The 22,760-nt window shown below is 46.8% G+C and overlaps 1 protein-coding gene across 1 annotated transcript; it reads right to left on the reverse strand.

Annotated features, from left to right (window-relative positions):
• Positions 1-9,833: 9,833 nt before the first annotated feature.
• Positions 9,834-17,231, reverse strand: LOC121020759 (interstitial collagenase-like). The gene is made up of 10 exons (XM_040460766.1): positions 17,073-17,231; positions 16,408-16,652; positions 16,166-16,314; positions 15,812-15,937; positions 15,495-15,650; positions 15,247-15,364; positions 13,076-13,209; positions 11,411-11,573; positions 10,553-10,656; positions 9,834-10,372 (listed from the first exon to the last, which is right to left on the reverse strand). Exons 1-10 carry the CDS (start codon positions 17,181-17,183, stop codon positions 10,263-10,265), a joined length of 1,416 nt encoding a protein of 471 aa, XP_040316700.1. The 5' UTR covers positions 17,184-17,231; the 3' UTR covers positions 9,834-10,262.
• Positions 17,232-22,760: the final 5,529 nt, after the last annotated feature.

Consider the following 22,760-nt stretch of genomic DNA (forward strand, 5'->3'; position numbering starts at 1 on the left):
AGCTCAGGAAAATATCTTGCCTATTGGCTTGGGTGTCTACCCTCCAGGGGCCGTCCCTTTCTAGGGTGATGGTGCTTATATCCGAAGAGCATGATTCATGCCCGTGTTTTTTTTTTTTTTTATCTGAACATCAAGAATATTCTTAAAAATTTAATGTAAAGCTGATCTGGTCTACATCAGAATTTCCCTTCCCGTCAACTTTTCAATTGGGTAATGTAATCGCGATTAATTTTCAAGAAATGGTTTCTGTGTTTGGAAAGAGGAAAAACAAAGGACTGTTCACCTCTGTGTGTTTCCTGAGAAGTAGCTGAAAAGCCTAGTAACACATCATATGTAGAGACATTTGGAAGCAGTGACCTTTTCTTTTAAAAAGACTGTATTTTGGGGCGCCTGGGTGGCTCAGTCGGTTAAGCGTCCGACTTCGACTCAGGTCATGATCTCGCAGTTCGTGAGTTCGAGCCCCGCATCGGGCTCTGGGCTGACAGCTCAGAGCCTGGAGCCTGTTTCAGATTCTGTGTCTCCCTCTCTCTCTCTGACCCTCTCCCGCTCATGCTCTGTCTCTCTCTGTCTCAAAATAAATAAACGTTAAAAAAAAAGACTTTATTTAAAATTTTTTTTTTCAACGTTTATTTATTTTTGGGACAGAGAGAGACAGAGCATGAACGGGGGAGGGGCAGAGAGAGAGGGAGACACAGAATCAGAAACAGGCTCCAAGCTCTGAGCCATCAGCCCAGAGCCTGACGCGGGGCTCGAACTCACGGACCATGAGATCGTGACCTGGCTGAAGTCGGACGCTTAACCGACTGCGTCACCCAGGCGCCCCCCCAAAAAAAGACTTTATTTTAAACTCAAATATAAGCAGGTTAGGTAGAAGTAGATGAATGGAAATAAAGGACAGACACCGCTTTGGTCTAAATGTGGGCATTGTTATCTAGAAGATATTAGAAGAGATATTTCATTTCTTGAGTCGTAAAACCCAGTCACCACTGCTTTTCAGATGCATTTGCTGTCCCTGGGGTGGGGCTTGCTTGGGAAGGAAGCAGGTGGTGGAAAGGAAGGTCCGCAGAGGGGAGGACGGAGCACCTACTGATTCCCCTGTGGCCCGGCTTGTGCTGGATGGGAGGCTGTGGATTTCAGAAGGAAAGACACGCTCACAGAAACCAGTCCGTAAAAACCCATTGAATTGGAACGGAAATACCTCCTACCTTCTTGGCTTTAAGAAAAATCTCCTCGGTTCCTCGTCTGCAAGTACACAGGGCAAGAAGACGGACTGAGATATGTCACGGGGAATGATGTCAGACCCTCCCCACGCAGCCACTCACCTCTGCACACAAACAGCACTTTGTCTCTTTCTTTCCTTTTCTCAGCCAAATACAGTGTTTTTCACATAGTACGTCTGCAACAGCTTATTTTTACCCAGTTAACCTATTAATACAGACAGCCCTAAAATTCTTGTAGAGTAGAATTAGGATTTTCTCTCGCTACAGACAAATTAACTCTACATGATAGGAGTCTAAGTTCATGAGTGTGCAGGAATCACCCATCAGCCATTTAAGCCCTGCCATTAATCACCTGCCATTTAAGCCCCACCGAGGCAGACAGAGCTGGAAAAAGCGTGGGGGTGCCCTGAGCCAGTCCCGTCCACCTGTGGCTGATGGAGCCACAGGGTCGGCTCTACCACAGTGGCATGGAACGGACCTCAGCTGGAGAATGAGGGACGTGGGGCTCTGAGAAAGTCAGTGGGACTTAGAGTATCATTTTTGTGGACCACTGTTTTGGCCTCTGTAGAAACAGGGTGGATGTAACCCGACTCGCAGGGAGGTTGTTTTAGGCTTGGAACAAGTCTCTTACCAGACAAAGCTTGTTGGCCTGACAGCTCCGTGGCAATGGTCCCAGGCACGGATGGGGCACACTCTGGGAGTCCTCGTCTTTATCTGAGTCATAATTTTATTGCTGTCAAGCATCCTGTTGATGGATCTTACGATGTGGCCATGACACAATGAGAATTAATGTGGTGGTAAGTGCTGTGATTACAACTGTCGAAACACCAGAGCACAGGCCTCACACGAGCGGTGCTGGTATGTACCGTGTCCTCCACTCACCCACCACACTGCGAAGGAATTGATGACCTGGGGCGGGAAGAGCGCTATAGGTTTGTCCATAAGTCATTCGTGGCTTTGTCAACCTTCTTAAAGCGTATGTATGGTCAGGCAAGTATGGAACTGCTCCTTAAAGAAAGGAGAAACCTTTCTAGGGATATGCCAGGCCCTAAAAGTGTGTTATTTCCCACGCTCAAAACAATGCCGTGGTGTAGATTAGTATCAGAAAAATGAAGTAAACCAGCAAACAAGTGATAAGTGGTTACTCAGAATCCCAACCACTGCAACTTACATTTCCATCAACGAGCCTTTCGGCTTGAACCTTGGCTCTGCCCCCAATGCCTTTCTCTCACCTCTGTACACTTTTTGTTGGTTTTTCTCATTCTCGACACCTGGGAAAGGGCCTTCAACTGACCTCTGTAGCTTGTGTTGTCTTCTCAATGCTCTGACCATCCTGTGAATCCGGGCTTTTCCTTTGGTCTGTGTCCACCTGCTCCATCACCTGACCTTCTGGTGCCGGAAGGCGGAGGGAGGCCAGCGATGTGTCCTCCAGCCTGAGAAGTCACTGTAATGCCGAAAAACCAGGCAAGCCACTGCGCACCATTCACGTGGAGTTTTATTCAGGGTAACTTACTGACAAGGCAGCTGGGTGGGTGACCCAGGTGGGAGGTCCTGTGCGGCCCTACCACACAGCTATCCTCCCCCGCCTCCTCTCTCCCATTCTCTGCTCCTTATCCCCAGCTCTTAGGAAGCGAGGGGCACAGTGGTGCAGTCACAGGGTAGTTCTCTAAGATGGATGCCACCTGTGCACTGGTGGGGGGGCGAGAAATGGACTCAGTGTGGCCTGCACCCTTATGTGGGGGTTGTACGGATGCCATCCAGATAGAACCTGTCTATGATTCATCCTGTCCTGTAACCAAGCCTGAGAAATGTAGGACGCTCCCCACTTAGAGATGGTCCAGTTCTTGGAAAAACTGGTTACTTATCAATTTTCAACATCCAGCAACCTCTGATTCCAAGACTGTAGATACACACATAACCCTAAGTGAGCTGTGTCATGATACCAGCTACAATAATGTGCAATTTCTTCTTTCATTGGAAAGTCTTGATGTTATTACAGGTTGGGGTTATCATTCTGGGTCAAAGGTGAGGACAATGAGAAGTCCACTTCCTTTCCCATGCTTTTAAATAGCACTTTGTTGCAGAGTGGGAACATAGTTTATTGCTGAATTTTCACCCATTGTATTTCCTTCCTGGTATTTAGGTAAGTATTTTAGATAACAAGTTTCTGACCTGATAAAGACTATCAGCTAAGGAGGCAAAATGTCAAAGCAGGGGTTAGACAAGTTTCAGAATTGTGGCTTCAGTGCCTCTTGTAAATATTCAGAGGCATGATTATACATGGTGACCTATAATAAGCACTATTATTAATACTTGTTGGATACGCAAAATAATGTTACTGTATTTTCAATCTGGATTCTGGTTCATTGTTGAGTTGGGTCATTAGTATCGTGCGCTTTTTTGGTAGAAAGAAACTTGTTAGTGAGGCAAGTAACAGTGGTGAAAAACTCTGGGCTTAGGAGGGTGTGGGAAGGAACAGGCAGTTCTCATTTATTTGATATTTTCTATGTGACAGGTCTCTGCTGGGTGATGTAGACTTGTCCATCTTCAGGAAAACCCTGCATTATGTTTCTTTTGTCACAGATAAGAAATGAAGATTCAGAAAGGCCAGATCATTTGCTTAACATCACAGAGAGTTGAGTAGAGCAGATCTGGCTTTCGCTGCAATTTCTTGGCCAGAATGCTGCCTCTTCAACACGCATAGAAGAGGTCTAGAAAAAAAAAGCTACTATTGCCCCTTATCACGGTAAATTCTAAATTCTCCCAAGGCTTCCAACTGGAAAAGTTAGATTTGGGGCTAAAACCAAACCAAAACACTAAGAAGCAAATACTCTATTTTTCAAAGTGCATCTGGGCTCATAGAAGAAGGGAAATCTTCAAACCTTCCTCCTAAATCACTCCATGCTGAGATTCTGTGGCTCTGTTGATTTGCTCCAGTAAAGCAATTGTGTCTGATACAATAGCCACAGGGCATGCCACCCGCTTGGTTAAGTTTACAGAAGTCTGCCATCACCCACCATGATCCATCCACTTTGTGCCGGGGCCAGAGGGAGAAATCGAATGGAGTTCCAATAGGGACCACTCTCCTTGTTGTTTTGAAGTCTTTGATTTTATTACCCGTCTATGCAATCCTCCAGGATGTGGTACTGGTTTTTTGGTGTTTCTAAGTTATCATCTTGCCAGAGAATTTAGGGAGGAGCCGTTTCAGAGGCTTTCATTTGATCCTTCCCACATAAGGTTCTGATGCCACAAGTAAGCAAACCAAGAGGAAAGTTTGACCAAGAAAATGGCCACAGGATGTGTCCATGGACCCACTGGACCCACGATGAGCTTGAGTCAGAACTTTGTTCATTAAACTTTCATAAGGCTTCTTTAGTTTTTTTTAAGTTTTTAATTTAAATTCCAGTTAGTTAACATACAGTGTACTCTTAGTTTCAGGTATATCATAAGGCTCCTTTCTAAACTAGAAGATCAAGTTGCTATTTTGTGGCCTCTTTGTCATTGTCAGTTCAGATCTAGTATCCAGTTGTTTTTGAAAAATCTGGATGTTTCTCTTTCCCCAGAGCACAGTTACCTTGGTCAATGGACACAAGTCCTTTTGTGGGATAATTTACTACACACACACACACACACACACACACAGGCACACAGGCTGCGTATTGTGGGCTGAATTTTGTCTCCAAAATTTATATGTTGAAGTCCTAGCCCCTCCATCCCTCAGGATGGGACTGAATTTGGACATAGGGTCTCTAAAGAGCCAATTGAGTTAGAATGGGATCATTAGGGTGGCCCTAATCCAATGTAACTGGGGTCTGTATTTAGAAGAGAAGATTAGGACACCAGTGCATACAAAGGAGAGACCACAGGAAAAAACAGGGAGAAGATGGTCATCTGCAAGCCAAGGAGAGAAGCCTCAGAAGAACCCAACCCTGTCAACACCTTGATCTCAGAATTACAGCCTCCAGGACACCTGGGTGGCTCAGTCACATGAGCATCTGACTTCGGCTCAGGTCATGATCTCTTGGTTTGTGAGCTTGAGCCCCACATCGGGCTCTCTTTTGTACGGGCAGAGCCCGCTCCAGATCCTCTGTCCCCCTCTCTGTCTGCCCCTTCCCCACTCATGCTCTGTCTCTCAAAAATAAATAGAACCAACCAACAAAAAAATCATAGCCTCCAGAATCATGAGAAAGTAAACTTGTGTTGTTTAAGCCATACAAATACATAAGTATGAAGAAGGATCCTTCTTCAAGGAGACCTAGACTCCTCTGCAATCAATGAGCTTGAGTTTGTAAATCTTTTTAGATTTGGAAATTGAGAAGGATTTTTCTGTTGCAGTAACTGATACCGGTAGTTTTTAATTTTTAAAATATCAGTTCAGCAGCACCTTTACCGTGTACTCATCTACTTACTGCTAGAAACACATGATCTGTGGAAATGAAGGCCTTCTAGTCCTAGTCTAGTCTCCACGTTAATGAGAGTTGCTTTAGTTTACCTTGCCTTTGATGTTTAGGTGGGACACCTGCCCTTGACATCCTGAAATCACAGCATCCCTATGATGCTAGAGAGCCCAATGCCAAGCCACACCTCATACTGTCACCCCAGCCCACAGAGAGCAACCATCATTGTGTATCTCAGACACCAGTACATCCCCTCACTAGTGCATTCTGTGCAGCCTCAATGAATGGAGAGCCATGTGGACCAGAAAGGATCTGGGGGTGAGTCCCCCAATCTCATGGGGGATGGGAAATGAATGGATGGGAAATCCATTCAAGATTCCCATCTCCTTGTGCCTTCTGGCTCATTCCCTAACACCGTGCTACAAAAAGGGCTGGCATCTCTACCTCATACACTGTAGGACATCATTGCATTCAAGATTAGAGACTTTACATCAGCTGAGTATTGGACAAAGTCCCAGTTTCCTTGCCAGAAAACTGACTCTTGAGCCCAGAATGAGTGCACCATGTTAATAAATTCTTCTCAGTCCAGGCTTACATCCTCCCACCCTGGTCCAATGCCTTTAAAGTCCATTCTCATACATGTTCCCCTAGTTCCTGATGGCACTCAAGGGCCATATCCTCTAATGCCTTTGGTTTATAAGCAATTTCCTGCCATAGCTAGAATTTGAACTATACTAAGACCTGACCCTAGTTATTTGCTTGGGAACTAGTGAAGGAAGGAATTTGAGAGGAGGATGAACATTATCTTGTGAGGTACTGACTCGGGTAAGGGCTTTGTTGATTCCCTATGCAAGGGGACGTTGCCTTCCTCTGGCAAAGGGACTGCTGCCCATGTGGAACTTTCAGGAGAATTTAGGTGTTCCATATTTTCAGATTGGTACCCCCATTATTCCAGCTAGGAAGTGCCCAAATTTGCAATGAGATCTGGGGTTGATTTTCAGCACAGCCTGCAATAGATGAGAATTTCCTTAAATGTCATTAATGTCTTTTGACTTTCACAGTGGCTCTTCAGTTGACATTTAGCTGCCCTGAACTAATTACTTCCTTTTTATCAAATTCCAAGGGTGGTTAACCAGCCCGCTCCCCACTTCCTATAACCACCACTCCTGCCATGTCATTCAGGGGTTATGGCCAACTGATCACCCATTACTCATGATTCACCTTTATTCCTTCACAATCAACCACAGATGAGAATCTCCACCACTGTGATGACACTACATACCAAGGTTATCAATGCCCCACTTCTAGTACAAATGGACTTAATCTGATATTTTCATAAAGCAGAACTTGAAAAAAAATTTAAAGATAAGTGCCTATTAAGGCATGTGATGTGGAGGGAGGGCTGGATTGAGGGTTGGGGAGAGCAAAACAGGGAAAGTGGAAGAGACAATACAAAGATGAATTGTCAGCCAGGCAGAGATGAGAAATATCTTGCTCAGAATGGCACCAAGGACCCACTTGGAACCCATCTTGCGACCATCCCACCGAGGAAAGAGGGAGATCCACTTACTCATCTGTGTCTGTCGCACTGGTACAATGATTGTTCCACGAATGACTGCTCTTCGCACAGACTGCTTGTGTTCTGAGTGAGTTCCACAGCAGTGCTTGATGCAACATCAACAGGAAAGGCCAGGAGCCCTAGAGCAGAAAGCAGAGGCCTGATGAGAACAGCTAGAGGCTCAGAAGCTGCTTTAAAACCTGGACAGAACCAGTCACTGCTGCTGTGGCTGGAACACAAGACAGGAGGCCAAGGGAGAATCTGAAGAGGGTGTTTGCACTGGGAATCTGGATGACCCCGCAACTGCACTCTTAGGTATAAAATCAACAGAAGTGCCTACATAAGAGCAGTAGTGTATGAGAGCCCCCAGATGGTCACAAATCAAAGTCCATCATCAGTGGATGAGGTGCAGGAACATGATGTTGAACACAGCAAGGGAGATACGGGAGAGTATATACTGGATCTAATTTAGTTCAAAAACAGGCAGATTTAATCTCAGATGTTCCAGGTCAGCATGAGGGTTGCCTCTGGGAAATGGAGAATGTACTGGACACACGGTTGGTCGTGTCTCCAGACCCCCATTAGCACCAGTGTGCCCATCCTCCTGCTTCTTCAAGGGTTGGTGGCTCGCAATTCTCAGTTGTCCCATTTCTTTGCCAGAGAGAAGCCATCTTGCCTGGGAGCTATGCACCCTCCCCACTCCCCCAAACCAGACCTCGGCTGATGACTGAGGACACAGGGGTACAAAAGCTGGTCCCTTTGCCTTGAGATGGGATTAGCTGTGATTCAAGTTTTGAATCATTAGATTGGAGCAATCTGGGACCATATTCTGTAGCTGTTTCCTCGCTCTCAAATGTTGTGTCCACTCTTCTCCTCAGAACACTCCTCTCCCAGTCTTCCTGTTTCAGGCTCTGATTCAAGTGGACTGAGCTGACACAGACTTGAGCAGTGATCAAAGGGTCTTGATTGCTGTGTACCTGGTGATGTTCTATTTTTTGATCTGGGTGAGAGTTACATGAAATTGCTAACTTTGTGATAACTCATGGATAGGAACACTTAGGATTTGTGCGTTTATCTGCATTTACATTATATATACTTCAATATCAACATGTTTATTAGAAAGAAAGACACCTGGTCAAAGGAGAGGTTACACTTCTTTCCAAATTCTTGAGCTGAGAACTGCCTGCCCCAGAATCATGAGTACCTCAAAATATTCCCAAGCCTCTTCTACGTACCAGAAAGTCCACCAATACCATGAACACCCGTGAGCTTGTCGTAAAACTTGCAGGGCTCAGATACTACTCGTGGGACTCCTACTTACATGAACACCCTCCCAAATTAGGCATGATAAACCACATAAAGAATAACTAGATTATGCTGCTTGAACAAAATTTAGAATCTTAGGAGTTTAGGACAATCAAAGCTTTTTAAGCAAAATCTACCGAGGTTTGGGGTGATTGCTTTGAGTGGTGAGAATTCAGGCTTCTTCCATCTCCTGGATGCTCCGGCTGTGCTTTCGCGATCACCACAGCAAGAGGGTACCACTGGAGAAATGTGCACCTACAATTGTGTTTCCATCTGGAGGTGATATTTGATGTGGAAAATGTTGGGGTTCACAACCGATGGCCAAGAACAAAATCTTGCACCATTTGGTGCAAAGGGTGGTTTTATTAAAGCATGGGGACAGGGCCCAGGGGCAGGAGGAGCTTCCCTGGGATTGTGAGGAGAGACTGATTATATTGGGGGAGGGCGGTAAAAGCAAGGGGACGTTTCCAAAGGGACTTTCACATGCTAAAGTCTCACAGGATACTGGAGGCTTAGATATTGTCAAGCTATGGTTGTTTTTACTCTAGCCAAGCTTTATCATGAAGACAGTTGGGACTTCCTGGAGGAGTGTCTGTCTTACTCTGCCTGACCCAACTATTGGTCAATGGGCTGCAGGTTATAAGGAAATTTAATTTTTAATTTAATTTTATTTTTAACATTTATTTATTTTTGAGACAGAGAGAGACAGAGCATGAACAGGGAGGGTCAGAGAGAGAGGGAGTCACAGAATCCGAAGCAGGCTCCGGGCTCCGAGCTGTCAGCACAGAGCCCGACGCGGGGCTCGAACTCACAGACCGTGAGATCATGACCTGAGCCGAAGTCGGACACTTAACCGACTGAGCCACCCAAGCGCCCCAAGGCAATTTAATTTTATCTTCAATTCTTTTTGCCTTTATTCTCCACATCATTATGGGTCCCTTCTGGGCACAATCTGCTGGCCAGGACTAGTTAGATGGCGCTGCCCGTCCCTCCTCCATGGCTACCAGGAGTGGGACCTTAGGAAAGCAGAGCCTTCCCTCATGCTCAGAGGGTGAGGGACATGCCCTTAAACAACTCTACCAGGCTGTCAATGCTTTTGCCTAAAACCAATTTTGGAATCTTGACATGGGACATGGGAAATCGGTTTTAACCTCTTGCGTATGATGTAACTTCCATGAAAACGGGAGAATATTCCACCTTCCTGTGCACCCTCACTTCCCACATGAATAGTTTGCCTATTCCCACTTCAAACTTGAAAACTAGTCTCTGTAAGCATGGCTTTATCACCAGGAAGTAACAAGGTAATGACTTAAATGTACTAGAAAGTTTATAAAACAGTAGAGATACGCATGGTTTATTCCAAACATAGAACACTTTATTTTCTGTAACAAAAGTTGTTCTTTGCATATAAGGATGTTCTAGCAGCTGCTTAGATGTTAGGGGACTGCTTTTCCTCTGGCAAAGGCTCGTATCTCTGGTCTCTGTTCTTGAAGAGCTGCACTCCAAGATCAGGGTGAGAGTCTTCTACTTTGGAAAAGAGCCTCTTTGCAGAAATGGCCCATTTGAATCTATAACCCATGAACTTGACTGTCTTAGTTCTCAGTTGTGGAACTAAATTACAGCAGTACATAATACATTGCATTCTAAAGCATAAAAAGGCATGTAGAATGAGATATAAATAAGATTATACCTAACAGCTCTGTATTTCTTTTAAACAAATGGCTCTCCAGGAAGACACTTTCCTTAGGCTCTTGAAATATATTTTTCTGCTGTAACAGTGGGTCAATAATTTCTGCAGTTGAACCAGCTATTAGCTTTCTTGAGAGACAGAACTCTCTTAGTTTTAGGGTCAAATTCGTATTGCCTTGTTCCATGAAAGAAATAGAAAAATCCTAGAAAGAAAAGAAAAGAGACTTACTATGTTATACAAATGGTTTCTAGGCTTGACTTGAATTCTTGAAAAATCCTGTCATTTGTGAGAGTATTTTTGGCGTCTGCCATCCCCCAAGTAACAATACGGATGTTATTCTATCACAACAACATAGAGGAAATATATTCATATATTCACTTACCATCTTTCTGGAAAACAGCATCAACCTTACTTCCAATTCCAGGAAAGTCATCTGCTATCATTTTGGGATAACCTGCATCCATGGATTGTTTATATTCATCATACCTGGTCAAAAAATAATTGGAGGCATCAGAATGCATCAGATGCGTAGACTTCGCAAAGTCATCACAGGGAATTTGGCAGCAGGAGTGTTTTAGGAACTTTTAACTGCAGAGATGTTGTGTGGCATGGGGGAGGGTGATGTGGGATGCTGGATGGAAAAGATTTATAAGGTCCCTCTGAACGCCAACCACTAATTTTAATTCTCCGGGAAGTACCACACGACATCCCATTAAGGCAAACTGCAATCAAAGATACATTTCTACTGGCGCAAGGGCCCTGTGAAGATAAATGCCCTCCTGGGGCGCCTAGGTGGCGCAGTCAGTTAAGCGTCCGACTTCAGCCAGGTCACGATCTCGCGGTCCGTGAGTTCGAGCCCCGCGTCAGGCTCTGGGCTGATGGCTCAGAGCCTGGAGCCTGTTTCCGATTCTGTGTCTCCCTCTCTCTCTGCCCCTCCCCCGTTCATGCTCTGTCTCTCTCTGTCCCAAAAATAAATAAACGTTGGAAAAAAAAAAAAAAGATAAATGCCCTCCTTCTTAGGTGTCCTTTTTCAAATGTAGCCCCACGTGTTCCCTGGATTCCCAGTATGGGTGTTGCACAATGATCTCTTAAGAATAGCCTTGGATGCTTGCTACAGCCATTCACAGAAACGGCAGCTAGTCAAGGCAGTAAGAGACTCCCGTGGGCACGGTTCAATCTAGAATGTTCCCTCTGTGTAGAAAGAGCTGGTGCACTACCGCTTTCTGCCCTCGGTCTTTACCTCCAGTACTTGTTACCGACAAAGAAGTACGTTTTCCCAGTTTCTTCCTCAGACACGGCAGCATCGATGCTCGTCACGGTTCTGGGGAAGCCGAAGGATTTGTGGATGTTCCTGGGGTATCCATACAGCATATCCTGCCCCCGGACAGCCCAGTACTTATCGCCTGCCAATCAAAAAACAGAGATGAAAATACTTATCCAGGGCGCCAGAAGACGGTAGGCTGATTTCCAGCTAAGTTCTCAGCTACACATGTCAGAGCAGTGTCTCACCTGTACGTTAGAACCATCCGGGGAGGTTTTTCAAGATGCCTGAGCTACTTTTGTGCCCAAGGTCTATTAGGTCAGTATGTTTTTTAAATATCGGCATCTGCAGCAAGCTTGGAAATGGCCCAAGCGTTCATCGCGCCACCTCCGTGACGCCAGGCTCGCTTCTGCGGTTTCCCCTCGACTCTGAAAGTTCCCACCAATGGCTTCCCAAAGGCCAGAGTGTTGGAATGACTCACAGTCTGTAATGACTTGCAGCCTGGGTCACCAAAAACCATCGCATCTGGCTAGAATACAGTTCCAAACGCTCATTTATGCTGTGTCCAGATCTATATATTTAGACTTAAAAAGCCCCACGTCACATAACACTGGTCTTCCACCTTGAAGCCAGGATTATTCTCGTTGCACAGATATGCTCATTGACCCCTTATGAAAAAGCAGCTTGAAACTTTGTGCATCTGACATCCTACTTAAGGGGCGCCTGGGGGGCTCAGTTGGTTGAACATCGGACTCTGGATTTTGGCTCAAGTCATGATCCCAGTGTTGTGAGATCGAGCCCTGCATTGGGTCTGTGCTGAGCCTGGAGCCTGCTTGAGAATCTCGCTTCCTCTGCCCTGCTCCCCTTCTCACATACACACACCCTCTCTAAACATTAAATAACTAAATTAAATTAATTGATTTCCCATTTACTTTCATGATCTGAGGGATAGAAAGCCGGTTTCCAAGTTTTCTGTCCACCTAAACTGCATTCGATCCTTTGCCTTGAGTGTACGACCGGGTCAAGTACTTTAATGTTTGTGTATATTATTTGCAGAAATAGTGATGTTGGCCACAGTGTCTTCAAAGCCAGGAGCCCATCATTGGATCACGTTTCATTCTGATAGAATCAAAGAAGCTTGTCGCATTCAATTCATGATGATTCAGGACTTCTCATCCCTTAATGTACACGGCAGCTGAAGGACGTGGACAGACCTTGAGGATGTCAGGCTAAACGAGAGTCTGTGGTCTCAACAGACTCCTCAGGGATGTCCACAATACCTCCCCCTCCCTTCATGTGTCTGTGCTATCCTCTCTCTAACTTTGGCCTCAGTCTCTCCTTTTCATTCCTGAGCACCTCCAGGGGAGATTTGTAAAGAGCCCCACACAGAAAACTTTTTCAAAATTCCAGGTTCATAAACCAGCAGAACACGGATATCTGTAGTCACATGCTCTTCATGGAAAACAACTCAGAGCTGCACTGTATCGTTCTTAGCTACGGTGATGAGCTCCCACTGGTGTGAGAAGCAAGATCGTCAGATTTCCCAAAGTGCGTGGAGAGAAAGTAGCTACAACTGTCTTCTATCTCAGCCCCGAAGCGGATGAAACATTAATCCACGGAACGGAACCATCGCAGAAACATTACCTTTGAAAAACCGGATTTCGTCTCTCTCTGCAGCTTCGTAAGCTGCCTCAAGTCCATTTGGCAGGTTTGGCCAGAAAATAGAAATGAAATTCTGCTCAACGTCCGGGGAGTAGTGGCTTATGCGCATGTAGAACCTGATGATTAAAAAGTAAAGAAATTTGAGCTAATGGGGAGCAAGCGTGGGCTGACATCTAAGGGAGTTTACTGCCGGCCAAGCAGGTCCTGGTGAATGTTGAACGTCCGTCGTCCGGGCTGGGGTCCGGGCGGCGGTGGGGAAGCCTGGCCCGTGGTGTCCACTCCCTTGCACGGTGACAGCACCACGGCAGAGTCCTGGGGCTTCCCAGGAGCGCACTGGTAAGTCCAGAGCATTGCTGCCGTCCACGCAGGTCCGGCACAAACAACCTCAGGAACCTGGACAGTCAACTGCAGTAGAGTGACTACACAACCATCCGTGTCACTTATCTTTAGTGGCTTTGGTATTAATATGATTTAAGTTACTCAAATAATGGCTGTGATTGACAACCAGCTTGCACCAATTCCGTCTGACAGCTGGCGTCGGAGCCGCGAGGAGCCTGTGGCAGAACACAGCCACGTCCGTGCCCCTGCCAGCCCAGGCCCTTTCCCCCGTCACGCCTTTCCTCACAAGACCCTACAAGAGTGTGCTGCTCGCACCTCACAGAGGAGAGACAGGGGTCAGGGAGGGGAAGGGAGGTGTCTAAGGCAAAAGTCAAGTTTAAACTCAGAGCTGGCCGCCGGTCCCGTTGTCCCCTTGGGCTGTTGGCTCACACAGTCGGTCCTACAGTCCGCAGGGACTGGGTGATGGAAAAGCATAGACTGTAACGCGGCCGCGGAAGAAGGTTCCGGACCGCAGGCCACGGGGAACTATGGGCCTGGCAGTCAGGAGCCCAAGTGGTGGTCCGGCCCCACCTCTGCCTGGCGGTGAGGCCCTGGGCAAATCCACTGCCATCTCCAGCCTCCCACAGCTTCCTGCTTTGGTGCCACTTAAATGACAAAGGACACAGGTAGAGGAGTTCCTGCAAATCCTAGACTTGCTCCTGTTCCTTGAAGAAATCCCTCAAACACTTGCTTTGCTAGGGGTGTCCTGCTCTATTCAGAGCTTTCCTTTAAAGCCAGCTGCTTCCTTAGCTTTCAGCCACACCCTATACGGTTTGTGTGCAGCCTTATCTATAGGGGAGAAGAGGATGGAAAGCATTTGGGACCAACACCCTGCATTCTGGGGTGGATGTGACCACAGAGCAGTCAAACAGCACGGGCATGACTCTAGCCAGAGCGGCTGAGAAGTGAGCCCATCAAAGCACCCCAACTTTCTGTGCCAAAGCCCTGGTCCTTCCTCAGGGCTGTTCTTTCTGTGGACTGCATCGTTCAAAAAAGGACTATGTTATAAATTTACACGGTCCTTTAGGAGTCAGGATGACACAGAGAGCGGGCCTATTCCTTGGGAGGGAGCTCCGGATGTTTTGAGGCCACACACCGTACTGGGGGGTCCAGGACCCTGCTGTGAGGAGAGAAGCATGTCGTGACCCCACATATGTGCTCGAGGGAGGGCTCTCGTGAACTCTGGGGGATTTTCCCCACAACGGCTCCTTGTCCTTCCCTGGGTCTCTGGGGATCGCAGGCTTTGGGGGGGGCATCTTTACTAGGATAGAGGGGTGACATTTAAGGGTCGCTACAAAACCCCCATCAGCATAACGGTGCTGTGGAAACCACTGGCTTCTCCTACCAAAGTGCTAACGTGAATCTCATCACGAGAGTGGGCATTAACGAAGAGAGCTCGTCAGTACGAGCCAGAAGCTCAGTTGCTTCTCTGTCACCACTCCGTGCGCCGAAAGGATCTCTTTCCTTCTCTCTGCCTTACTGTACTGATCTGCAAAATGGGACTATATTTCCTGAATTTTCTACTTCAATGTTGTTGTTGTTGTTGTTGTTTTTTCTGAGCCCCAAACAACAGAACGCATGTGGGGGGAGAAGTGGTCATAAGTTCATCACATTGTGCAAATGTACGTAATTGCTTGCACTTAATCAAAATTCTAATTATGCATGTAAGCGTAAGACAAATAACATGTGGGGCAGAGCATAGCGCGTGGGTTCCCCTAGTCATGAGTGTGGTTGTGGTTACAGACACAAAACACAAAGAGGAACTGATGTCCTACCTGTCTTTAAAGAACATCACTTCTCCCCGAATCGTGGTGATTGCGTCAAAGGTTAGCTTGCTGTCACACGGTTGTGGGGTTTGGGGGCCTGTTGGAGGGATGGGATTCTGGGAGGGCCCTAAAGGAGAAAGAGATCTGCAGTTAGTTCTGCTGGAAAGCTGCATGAACCACAAAGCCAGCTTCTTAAAGGTCCCCACTGACGGCCTCTCTAACGGCCCCTCGTCCCCAGTGTTGTTCTGTACACTCACCATATATGGCCTGGATGCCATCGATGTCATCCTGAGACAGCTGGACGTCACCACTGTAGATGTAGTTGGGGTACATCAGAGCCCCAATATCAGTCGAGTGAGAGAGTCCGAGGGAATGACCCAACTCATGAGCGGCCACGCGATACAAGTTGAAATCTAAAAGTTCCAACAGACCCTGTTGGCAATTCTTTGGGAAGGGTGTTCGTAGTGGAAAAATACATACTTCTACTAATGCGCCTTTTCAGTGAAGCCAACCAGTATTACAGTGAACTGAGGAGGGGTGGGGGGACCAAGAGAGACAGGATTAGCTGGCTCACCCCTGAAGTCGTCGGTCCACCTTTCGTCTTCATCGAAATGGACATCTCCGCCAAGATTTGGGCCTGGTTGGAAAGCATGAGCGAGGTTCCCTCCAGGTCCATCGAAGGGAGAATTGTCACGGTGATCTGCCGGAAACAGAGTTCAACAGGTGTCCCTCCTGGCTCTAACTCTGGCTAACCCAGGAGGGTCAGCTTTGCTGAGAGGGCAACAGATTCCCACCCAGTGTGGCTTAGTCCCTCCTTCAGCCTGTAAAAGCAACACTCCTCTTGAGCAAGGTCCTCCAGCAGCTGAAGGGATCTAGGGTCAAGGCAAAGGGAAGGTGAGAAGAGGTTCCTGCTACAAGAAGGGCTTACCTCCCCACACAAAGGATAGCATTATGTCCGCCTGACCCTCAGAGAGCTTGGTGAAGGTCAGGGGTGAGACATCACTCCAGAGTTGAAAGGCTTTCTCAATGGCACGGTCCACCTCTGCTCTCGGCAGGTCTGGTGTGTAATTTTCAATCCTTCACGTGAAATAAAACAGAGACATGTCAGACCTCCTCCGCCATGGCTCTGATGGGGAATAGAGTCCTCGCTCTGGTGCCCGTTCGGGTTACCTGTAGGTCAGGTTTGTGTGCTCCCATCGAGGGTTCCCCTCAGTGAGGACATAGGGAGCCACGTCGGGCACCCCACACCTGGCCTGCTGCATCACGTGCAGGGTCTCAGCATCTGGCCGCCCAGTCACCTTCAGCCCAAAGAATTTCTGCATTTGCTTCAGCTTCTCAACCACTGGGCTATGGTTTCTCTGCTTTACCATTTTCTTCCCGTCGTCCTTCAGATGGTAGTAGTTTTCCAGGTATTTCTGGTGAAAGATAAAGGTACTGAAACCACCAGATGAGAACTTTCTCTTCTCTGAAGACTGACAATATGAAGTTTTCACAGAAGTGGAGAGCCACTTTTAAAGATTGTGCTTGGGTTTCAGGGTCCCTGTTATTGGTGGAAACTAATCTCACAGTAGGAATCTCCTGACCTCTCAATAGCATGAAGTCAGAATTACAATTGGCTCCTTCAGTTCCCTCCGACAGGAAAAGGGAAAAGACTCTGTTCTGGGGAGAGGACCCTTCCCACCACAAGTTTCTCTTCGTAAGAAACCCACCCTTTATTTATTAATAAATAAAGCTCATTTCTTAAGCCCCTTTATGCTACTACTGCTTCTCTATAAAGCCATGGGAAAATGCAGATAAAGGCTCTTCGTTTCTGGCATGTGAAATTCAGCATTTACCTGGACCATCTCCACATCTTTCTCTTGTGTGTCTGAGGTCACTGCTGGGAAACCGTGGGACCCCACGCCCCAGAGCAGCAGCAGCAGCAGCAGCAGAGGAAGGCTGGCCATGCTGACCTTGGCTTTTCTTCTCTGGTGAAGGCCTCTGATTGCTCTCCACCTGCCTGCTGTTGAAGTACCTCAACTAGGAAAAGCTCCCTCTTTATATAGTCTGTGTTTCCAGAAAGCTGGGGGCTGGCTGGCTCACATTGCGTAACATCCTCTTTGATTAGTGATGAATACCTCCGGCAATTATCAGAAACGGTGACGCCACACAGATTATTTGGATCCACTCGGTGTCGCAACCTTATGATTAATATCAAACAGTCCGTGTGTGTGAAGGAGACACATTGGTTTTCTCCAGTTCCTGTCTGTCCTTTTTGAACAGGGCCTTGTCAGAGATCGTAGAGTAAGTATTCCGTGATCATGTGAAAAGGTAGGCTTTGCTACCTTTTGCCTTTGCCAAACTGTCTAGTATACTATTTCCACAGCCCACGGTCTCCGTCTTTACGTGGGCCCAGGATTTGAGAACCTTGGCTCAGAAGCCCTCGTCCACAGGTCTGGTGAGATAACTCCCACCCTGTGCAGACACTGCCCATTGGCATCATGGGAGAAATATGACCCTTCTCTGAAACCTGTCACAATGTACCAGAGGAGGCAGGGGCTGGCCAAAGACCAAGTCTTATTGTCTTATTTTGAGTCTTCTGGGGCAGAGAGAGAGAGAGAGAGAGAAGTGGGGTTCACCTGATGGGTCAGGGGCGTGGGTCTCAAGCTCATCACCTGCTAGACTCGAACTCACGAACCGTGAGATCATGCCCTCAGCTGAAGTCCGATACTTAACGGACTGAGCCACCTGTGGCCCCTCTGCTGTCTTATTTTTAATCACCCTCGTTCCCGTTGATGCGAGCACATGCTCGTTAGGGCTGGGCTCCAATTATTCTCTCACGTATGCATTCGTTCACGTATCTTTGCATTCATTCATCCACAGGATCGTATTCAGCATCTTCTGGGCACCAGTTCCCACGGGAGGGAGTTAATTAGTAAACAGACATCGTATGAGATGTCTTAAGGTGGCTTATCACAGAAGTCCATACAACGCTGCTCAGATTAGATTTACCAGGAAGTGCCGGGATGCACGAGACTATAGAGCTGGTCCTACCCTAAATTTCCTAACGTTCACTAAGCCTCCTATCTCTATCATAGTTTTTGCCAACTCTTAGTGCCACCTGGAGTATTACTTTTGTATTTTTCCCTTACGTTACAGTTTGCCTCATTATAGGCCACCATGTCTGTAAAAATCATCGTTTAATGGTTATTAGTTTCGTATGCATATTGAAATAAATACATGGCTATGTCACGAAAATGTTCATTTGCGTGTCCATGTGGGAATATGTGTCTTGGGGGCTGTCCTTCTGGTCCTTGGTGAGAAAAGCTGATCTAAGTCCGTGGATTCCTCTGCTCACACCCCAGCCTCCTTCCTCCAAAGTGTTTAATGAGATACGAAGCTGAGAAACCCCTGTGTCCTCTTTTCCCCTCCAGCACCTGACGGTGCCCCCTGCCTTATCCCACCCTGGCAAGACAGCTCTCTCTGGGCTTTTCTCACCGTACCAACTTCTGCTTTCCTCGCCACGCTAAGAACAACACCTTGTGTATAAATATCGCTTCAATATCTTTTGGACTGACGCGAAAGGGCTCATTTTCTCCCTAATTACCTAGCCACAACTTCCTCATAAGTGGACTAGTACGTGAGTTCAAGACCGTGAGAGGAATTGGAAGAAGTTCTCACCAAGGTCAAAGCCTCTCCTTCTCATGGGCATCAGATGAAGGGTGGGGCTGAGACCAAAGAACACCAACGGTTGAACTGACTTCGGTACAGGCAAGGAAAATACTGGAAGAAGCTTTTATGTCAGAGGTTGTGTGCACAATGTCAAGGGATAGCACATCCCCCCTGACTCCTAGGGAATCTGGTCAGGGTGAAGAGGATGCACCCCACCCTCCGGGCCAGTGAGAAGCAAGGGTCACGAGGTTAACTCGAGAGCATGTGACCTTCTGGGATTGGGCAAGGCATTACAAAGATATCACCCAGGACGAGTCTCATGAAATATTCAATGTGGCGAGAGCTTACGTACCCTATGGTCCACAGGTTTCCCCACTTTTGTAAATGACAGTATCCTTTAAACAAAATCCCTTCTGGGAAATCTGAGGGACACAGAGCCTCACCTGCCTCACTCCCACCTGGTCCCCTGTCTCCTCTCCACTAGCAAAGCCCCGAGGTCTGTGCCACAGGGAGGATCCAGTGGAACGAAGTTCAAAAACCACGTGTCTAGCCCAGCACTCTGGTCTTCCCCACAAGACCCTGGGCAGCAGGGAGGTTGCCCACAGGCCCGCGGCCATGGCTCTGAAGGGACAGGGGTGGGGGGAGGACCTGGTCGGAGGAAGCACGTAGAGCTGGGACTCAACCTTCTGCTCCTGGTCTGGGTGCAGAGCTCCCGATGTAAAAGCCGTGTTTTTCCCTCCAACTTCAGGAATGCTGACGTGGATGGGACACTGGTCACTTAAAATAGCTTTTTGTTACATCTCTTCCCAAAACAACAACGAGTTTTAAATTAAGTTTCAGTTCAGCAGACAGCTTCAAAGACTCACGGTGTCCTGAGTCTTGAAATTTCCAGTTAGGTATTCACAGCAGAACACATGAGCTCCTTGGCTAGTGCCGGCATGTGAGAGATTTGAAAGTGGAAAACATACAAATTGGGACCAGAAAGCTGGGGATTAGATCCTACCCAAAGCCTAGCAATGCCGAAACTTTGTATAGTTTCCAAGAAGCCCGAGACATGTTAGAATTTTAGTGCTTTTCGTGTCTGAATGTTTTTTTTTTTTCCCCCTCTGGAATGGCAGATTTAGGAGGGCTTTTGAGAGTGTGAGCACGTCAGCTGACTCCCGACTATTTCCAAATTGGCAAATTATTTCCAAGGTTTTCTTGGTCACTTCGTGCTGCTCTGGGCAAGGACTCAAGCATGTTTGTGTCTTTGCATATGAAGTTGAGTCTTGGAATATCCCTCTTGCTTCGTATTTTTTATGCTTGGAAATTCAGCCTCTTTCATTTTATGATTGAATTTGAGTCTCATTTTTTTTTTCTAGGTTTTTGCTCCTACAGGTCTTGAAGTGACCTTTAGCCAGAGGTTTAATGTTTTAATAATTTTTGTTTTGGGAGTGACATGAGGGAAAGCTTTGCCCCGATCCGTATCTTCTCCCTCCCCGTGGCCACATGGTGGCTTCACAGACAATCACTTTGTGTGTGCCAGACATCTGACAGACACGTTGCACCTGTTGGTTCCTTCAGACGTCATGGTTTCCTTCCGGGTAGAAATGATGGACGCATCAACCTGGAGGCACTTACTGTCACGAGTCTGTGCAACTCCAGTCCACCAACCTCCACGGTGCTCTGTCGCCGGATAAGTCACACACGCTCTGGGTATGGAGACTTGGCCTCCCTAACGGAGAAATGCTGTGAGACACCAGGCCGGTTCTGTTACTTGTGTCATGTCTATGATAACGTCTCCATGCCACCACACAATCCCTCAGGCCTGAGAGAATCTTAATGGATCCCCGAAGACCTCTCCATATGCTTGACGCTGGGATGCGTTTCTTTGTTCTCATAGGAAATTATCGTTGAAAAGCCGGTGATGTGGCACCATCCCTCTTTGCTGAAGCTGATGTTATGGTTCCCCTCCATGGTTTGGGGAAAGGAAACTAGGGATATTCCCAGGCCATACAGCTTTCGAAAGGGGAGAATGTGTACAGATACGGTGACTAGGGCATAAAGGTGTTTAGAGAAACAGTTTCCAAAGAGAAGAGCCGGAAGCCCTGAGAAGCCTCTATCCTGCAAGCTACGCAACAGAGCATTGGGTGCTTTCTTCCCTGTCCTTGGAGATCAGCCCGAGATCACAGAGCCCCTCAAGTCCCCCGGAGTCCTCTGCCCTCTGCCAAGGTTGCAAAAGCAAGCCTACATCGTCATTTATACCGCGGGGTTAGCACAGTCTCCGTATAAAAGGGGACCAGTGTGTTTTGCATATTTTATATATATGTGTAGATATATATTGATCTTCATGACTCGGTATCTATAAATATGCAAACCTGTGTAACTTTATATACACAGATATACTTAGCACAGTGCCTGCAAAAGAATATATACATACAATTCTATAGACAATAGATGTCATAGGATAATATATTGGGATGTAAAATTGCATTTTTTGTCTCATAGTTTGCCCTGACCCTGCCAAGAGCTCTGTGTGCCCTAGTTCACAGGTGTCTTCAGGACTGCAATCAAAAGCGACTTGATCGAAGGCAAGATCTCTTTCCAACTGTGGAAAAACCCAAGAACACTTGGGGGAGGTTATGACAGGCATCTTTGGCGAAGAGGGGAAAGGAACCAGTTTTGAGGGAAGCATGAGACAGAACAGTAGTTTCCTTAAACGGGAAAAGGGACCGTTTGGTCAGTTCCACCAGGCGTAAAGACCCACGCTTGGCTTCCAGCACCCTGGAAGCTGCTGGGGTGGGGGTGGGTGGCCACAGGGAGGCTGGATGCTTCCACACTTTGGAGACGGAAACACACATCACCTCCTCCGAGGCACCAGTGTGTGGCTGTCCGTTTCCAAGATCAAAGTGCATTTCGACACCGGCGTTTGCTCACACAACAGTGGCTTCCTACTGTAGGAAGCGTGGACAGTCACCTTGTATTTGGGGAGGGTATGGATAAGAGAGTTTTCTTTCAGGTCCCCTCCAAAAGGTGTGGTAGAAAAAGCACAGCATTTTGACTCAAACGACATGGGTTTGAATCACAGTTGAGCAATCTTGGATGTTATCATCTGCAAAAAGAAATTAGAATGCCTAGCCCTTTTTTTTTTTTCTTTTTACGATGTGATTGAACAGGCAGGTACTTTGTAAATGGAATGACTGCATATGGTAATTATCATTACCTCCTGACCTTTGAGAGTATCTGCACCATCAGGTACTACCTAGTGATACAAGTTAACTAGGGTTCACAGACCCGAAACCCATTTTCTGGGTCTGCAGTTAGTATTTTCTTGAAATACGAAGATAGATTTGCCTTCAGAATATTAACCAAAATGTATGCGTGCATTACAAACTCGATTTACTCCCACTGACTGATATTCCAGGCGGCTTGATCGCAAACGTAGACTTATAATAGATGTACACAGACACAGAACACAGACCCGGCGGCAGCATTGTGATGTGAAGGAAATCTAATCTCCACGTAAGGCAGATTTGAATTCAAAACTCAGTTTCGTAGCTTTTTAGGCCTTAGGCGTATTAACCTTTCCGATACCTCATTGTCTCGCATATAAAATGCAAACAACAACATTATGATTTTCCGTGACGGTTTTAGGGATACGTGAATCCCCAAATGCAAATATACATCATGCTTACTGTGTAATAGCTGCCCATTGAGCATTCATTGCTCCGAGAGGGAGAAGACACCTAAAATCATCTACGTTGGCCATTTTACATTGGACACGAGGAAATCGAGCCCCTACGTTTTTATTTGTTTTAATTCTTGGAAGCAAAACTGTTGCAATGATGAGTCCTGATGAGAACATGTCAATATGCCAAATATTGATAGTAAAA

Source organism: Herpailurus yagouaroundi, unplaced genomic scaffold (assembly GCF_014898765.1).
Source record: "Herpailurus yagouaroundi ecotype Mexico unplaced genomic scaffold, PumYag 251, whole genome shotgun sequence".
NCBI lineage: Eukaryota > Metazoa > Chordata > Mammalia > Carnivora > Felidae > Herpailurus > Herpailurus yagouaroundi.

Excerpts from the sequence above, each read along its gene's own strand:
- LOC121020759 (XM_040460766.1), bottom strand. The coding sequence starts at position 17,183 with ATGGCCAGCCTTCCTCTGCTGCTGCTGCTGCTGCTGCTCTGGGGCGTG. Across the intron at positions 15,651-15,811 it reads GTGGACCGACGACTTCAGGG|ATTTCAACTTGTATCGCGTG; the intron begins GTGAGCCAGCTA and ends TGGAACTTTTAG. Across the intron at positions 15,365-15,494 it reads TGGCATCCAGGCCATATATG|GGCCCTCCCAGAATCCCATC; the intron begins GTGAGTGTACAG and ends TTTCTCCTTTAG.